Source organism: Bidens hawaiensis, unplaced genomic scaffold, assembly GCF_021521415.1.
Source record: "Bidens hawaiensis isolate Kalapana, Puna unplaced genomic scaffold, B.hawaiensis_p1.1 tig00029004_1, whole genome shotgun sequence".
Classification (NCBI taxonomy): domain Eukaryota; kingdom Viridiplantae; phylum Streptophyta; class Magnoliopsida; order Asterales; family Asteraceae; genus Bidens; species Bidens hawaiensis.
This window is the reverse complement of record NW_027494770.1, coordinates 103,739-105,174: the sequence shown is the minus strand read 5'-3', so window position 1 is coordinate 105,174 and position 1,436 is coordinate 103,739. Positions and strand designations below refer to the sequence as shown.

The window sequence follows — 1,436 nt, the reverse complement described above, 5'->3', positions numbered from 1 at the left end:
GAAATGGTATTCAAATGCCCATTTAATATATAAGTCGCACCTTGGCAGACGCAGAAACAAGATACTCCACCTTGGAAAATTTGGTCCTATCCTTAGTCCAGACAGCGCGACGATTGAGAAGATACTTCCAGGGCCATCCGATACATGTCCTCACCAACTTCTGCTTACAAAATGTGCTAAGCAAGCCAGAATTGTCTGGGAGACTCGAAAAATGGGCAATAGAATTGGGAGAACACGCTATCGAATATAAACCAAGGCCAGCAATCAAAGGCCAGGTCTTGGCCGATTTCATCGCAGAAATCCCTCAAGAAAAGGAGGAAGAATGCAAAAGAGAGATCGAAACCCCTGTAGATCAAACAAAAGATGAAGTCTGGAAGATGTTCACAGACGGAGCTTCTAACGATGAAGGCGCTGGAGCGGGCCTAAAGATAACCAACCCAGAAGGACAACACTTCACGTACGCATTACGCCTAGAATTCAAAAGCACAAACAACGAGGCGGAGTACGAAGCATTGTTGGCAGGGTTGAGAATCGCTAAAAAGCTAGGGGCACGCCATTTGGAAGCGCATGTGGATTCTATGTTAGTGGCAAATCAAATTGAAGGATCGTACGATGCAAAGGACGATAAGATGGCATCATACCTAGCGCAAGCTAAGGCGTTAATGGAAACTTTTGCCACATGTAAGGTGAAACACATCAAGAGAAGTGAGAACAAACAAGCTGACGCCTTAAGCAAACTTGCAGCCATAGGTTTTGAAACCTAGCGAAAGACGTCCGCATCGAAGTCCTAGCAACACCTTCAATAATGAACAAAGAAATTCTCGTTTGTTCAGAAGCAGAAAAAAGTTGGATGACACCAATCATCAACTACATCGCAAAAGGAAGATCCGCCACAAAGCATTGAATTACACAATCCAAGGATACATTCTCTATAGGCGATCGTACTTGGGTCCACTTCTCAGATGCGTGGACCCACAAGACGCAAATTATCTGCTCAGAGAAATTCATGAGGGGATATATGGCGTACACGCAGGTCCAAGAATGGTGGTCTCCAAAATCATGAACACGGGATACTATTGGCCAGGCATGCATGTTGACGCTGAGAAAGAATTGAGAAAATGTGGCTCCTGTCAACGCCACGCCCCAAACACCCTGCGCCCGAAAAACGCCATGATACCGGTAACAGCTTCTTGGCCATTTCAGAAATGGGCAATTGATATAACCGGACCATTTCCAGAGGCGCCAGGCCGTGTGAAATTTTTGATTGTGGCGATCGATTACTTCACGAAGTGGATTGAAGCAAAGCCGGTAGCAACAATCAACGCAGCCAGCGTCAAAAAGTTTATTTGGGAATTTATTATCTGTCGTTTTGGATTACCCATGGATTTGGTCAGCGAAAACGGAACACAATTTGCTGACCAACATATCAAAAAGTG

General features: G+C 45.0%; 1 protein-coding gene across 1 annotated transcript; it reads left to right on the top strand.

Annotated features, from left to right (window-relative positions):
• The first annotated feature begins 377 nt into the window (after window positions 1-377).
• On the top strand, window positions 378-764 carry LOC143578037 (uncharacterized). Its single transcript, XM_077061716.1, has one exon. The coding sequence runs from the start codon at window positions 378-380 to the stop codon at window positions 762-764; it is 387 nt and encodes a 128-aa protein (XP_076917831.1).
• Window positions 765-1,436: the final 672 nt, after the last annotated feature.

What these genes read in the sequence shown, in the direction of transcription:
- LOC143578037 (XM_077061716.1), top strand. Translation starts at nt 378, where the DNA reads ATGTTCACAGACGGAGCTTCTAACGATGAAGGCGCTGGAGCGGGCCTA.